Source organism: Mastomys coucha, chromosome X (genome assembly GCF_008632895.1).
Source record: "Mastomys coucha isolate ucsf_1 chromosome X, UCSF_Mcou_1, whole genome shotgun sequence".
NCBI lineage: Eukaryota > Metazoa > Chordata > Mammalia > Rodentia > Muridae > Mastomys > Mastomys coucha.
Window position 1 is genome coordinate 150,684,663 of NC_045030.1, and position 3,450 is coordinate 150,688,112.

The window sequence follows — 3,450 nt, forward strand, 5'->3', positions numbered from 1 at the left end:
GAGAGAGAGAGAGAGAGAGAGAGAGAGAGCATCAGATCCCATAAACCTGTAGTTACGGGCAGTTTTGAACCACCTGACATTGGTGTTGAGAAACAAACTCAGGTCTTCTGCAAGAATAGTATGTTCTCTTTACTGAGCATCTCTCAAATTTGTCTCCTGAGTTTTCAAACAGTGGTTCTCCTATAAATTGAGAATTTTGTCTCAATGGTTATTCACTTACACTGAAATCAATCAAATCCAGAATCTAGGGGAAATATATAGGAAAATAATCCAGTTTTTATGGTGAATAAATGTGGTTTTAAAAAAACAGAGAAGGTGGTGAGTACTGTAGTTTAAATCAGACTTTAAAAGTGGCAGATGTGATTGATTCTTAATTTTAGCCTCAATCAAAATGCATCTGTTTCTGGTTGGGGTTTATTAAGGACACATTTAAAGGCCTGAGGGTATAGCTTGATAGTAGAACACTTGTTTAGCATGCATAAGGTCTTAGATTCTATTTCCACCAGTACAAAAAAAAGTTTGATATAATCAGTAAAACTGAAAACTGACTGTATATTAGATGTTAAGTATGAAATAATGACTACATCACTTTTGTTGTGGTAAGAGGCCTTCACATTAGCACAGCAATGGAATGCATTGCAAAGATATATTTTAGATATGCTATAAAATGCCCCAGCCTCTGAAAAGGAAAAGTTTAGATAAGGCAAAAAGAGCACAATGTTGAAGGTATTGAAGCTGGGTTCATAAATATATAGAAGCTTACTGTTCTGTTTGATGTTAACTGTTAATTTAGTTTTCTTTATGATAAAATATGAAAGAAATGGGTCAACTATTTGGTTCAGTCCAGAAATCAGTGAAAAATAACATAGTAACCATTTGCAATGATGTATCATCAAAATCATCTACCATTTCCCAGAGGGTGTAAATTGCATTTGAATGGCAGTCTCTTTCTTACTTTAAAACACCACGTAAAGTGCTTGGAAGAACATCATAATAGTTTTGCAATTGAGAATAATAGTCTTAAAAATCTGGCTTTAAAAAATTGAGTACGCTAGGCACGTAGAACAGAGGCTGATTGGATTGCAACCATCATTGTATCTTACATAATAGCATTACAAAATGACTCAATACCATGTTGCTACTTCATCATCCAACACAGACACACAGCTGTCTCTGCAACTAAAGCGTTCCTTCTGAGTGAGAATTCTTTCAACAAGCAAAGATTTCTTAACAGCTATCACTGTCTACACTAGACGTCAGGAATCTATAGTCTTCTCACATGGTTATCCTCATTCATCATCTAAAGCTGATTTCCCAGGTACAATGTCAATGCTCAATAGCTGAAATAGAGACCAGATGGCTAGCGAAACCTCAAATATGTACCATCTGTCCCTTTATAGAAAACACATTGCCCACCTCTTGCTTAGCTCAAAAGAGAATTCCCATGGTTTTGATTTTTGAGAGTTGGCCTATGTGGGATGAGGAAATATACTGTAATGGTTTTATAGTCATACAGTTTTAATATTGATATATCATTAATATGTCCTGCTTTGATGAAGAGCAGATTAGGGTAGAAATCAATGTTCAGTAGCATCATTATTATTCTTCTATGGAAGAAGAAAAACACAGCAGGGTGAATGCATAAAATTACTGGGGCAATGTTATTTGAATGCCTACAACCCTCTTTCATTGATGACTATTTTGTGGTCTGTAATTTTCTGACAGCCTCATAATTTTACTAATGTGATCCACCTCGGGGGCTCATCCACCTGATCCCTGCCTTTAAGCTCATTCTCCCAGTAGGAAATGTGCTTAGAATAAATTCTGCTTTACCTTTTGAAAGGGAGGAGGACAGATACAGATTGAACTTGACGATGGGAGTGTAGGCGTGCACTCAACTTGTTCCTGAAAGTGGAACAAGGAATCTGGCATGTGTTCTCCCTTCTGTCAGAGGAACAAGGAGGTGAGGGAAAGAGCAGAGTTCAGAAAGTCTTCTAGCATCACAGAAGACCCCTAGCCCTCTCCCAGCTGGAATTCACATGCTTGGGGAAGGCATCTGAGAGTGAGAGCACGAATCACTTGAAAGCTACTCACAGGGTTCCTGAAGGGCTGACAGTTTTCTGCTAATGATCTACATTCTGCAAATCTTGGAGCAGGGCATAATTCTGGAGCCTAAAGCTCAGCTGAATTTTTACCTCATCATTTCATTAGGCCAGCATGAGTTCCTTTCTCTAGGAAACTGGGGATATAGCACAGTTAACAGGGTGGTATCCTAGCATTCATGAGGTGTAGTCTCCAGCACCATGGTATGGTGATACATTCCTGTAATCTTAGCACTCAGGAGGTAAAGACAAGGGGACCAGGAGTTCAAAGTCATCCTTGGATATACAACAAGTTTGAGGCCATTCCAGGATACTTTATACATATGTATGTATGTATGTATGTATGTACGTACGTACGTACACACACACATATATATATATATACATATGTGTATGTATGTATATATGTGTGTATATATGTACATATATATATGGCATCCTAAATAGCTAATCTTAGAATGAATAAACAGCCCTGGATATACCTTCAAGATATGTTCATTGGATGCCTTGTCATCAGGGGACACATACAAACGGATGAACACAGAATTGCTGTATTGACCGCGGAATGTTGCCAGTGTTTGCAGTAGGCTGAATTTTCTCTCTGACCAAACACCTTCAGGACCAATATTAGCTTCAAGCACCGGCCAGCGGAAAGGTGAATGCCTCAAGATATGGAGCAGTGGTTTGGCATCTGCTTTTTCAATCGCTTCTGAAAGAGTAGATACAAAGAGCAAGTTAGAATTGTAAACTAGAAGCCAGCTTTGATGGCCCATGCCTCTAATCCTTGTACTTGGGAGGTAGAGGCTGGAAGATCACAAATTATAGGCCACCCTCAACTTCATGGTGACTTCTCAAAGCCAATCTGGCTCCATGAGACCCTAACTCAAAACAATGACAAAAATAAATTCCAAACTGGTTCACCAAGCTAGACTGCAAATTCATCTTCTCCAGAGAAAAGTCCCATAAAGCCCTCCACTTGAAAGTTCAGCTGTTAGGGAGAGGGTAAGAAAAGGAGAATGGATTGAGAGTAACTCCAGAAACAGAACTACCTGTCACACACTTCAGTAAACCTGATGGATGTTCTCTATAATGAAGATGGGCTTAGTGAATAGATCCTGACAATGAATGAAATTAAGCAGGCAGTACTCATTATTGGCACCAAGGAATAACCTTAACTAAACAATATGGTTCAGTTAAGACAAGGATGTCCCCGTGGATAGGTGTTTCTAGCATACCAAACAATATCCCCAAATCCTAAATCAGAGTTAGTCAGAGTTTCAATTCCTGCATAAACATCATGACCAAGAAGCAAGTTGGGGAGGAAAGGGTTTATTCAGCTTACACTTCC

At 38.8% G+C, this 3,450-nt stretch overlaps 1 protein-coding gene across 3 annotated transcripts in view; it reads right to left on the minus strand.

Annotated features, from left to right (window-relative positions):
• Positions 1-3,450, minus strand: part of Phex (phosphate regulating endopeptidase homolog X-linked) — a 258,664-nt gene that overhangs the window by 203,624 nt on the left and 51,590 nt on the right. For all 3 annotated transcript variants that reach the window (XR_004120468.1, XM_031376718.1, XM_031376727.1), the window contains one exon: positions 2,585-2,811. Coding sequence is in view for 2 of the 3 variants with exons in the window: in XM_031376718.1 (XP_031232578.1) it covers positions 2,585-2,811 (227 nt within the window). In the remaining variant the exon portion in view is untranslated. The remainder of the gene's footprint in view (positions 1-2,584; positions 2,812-3,450) is intronic.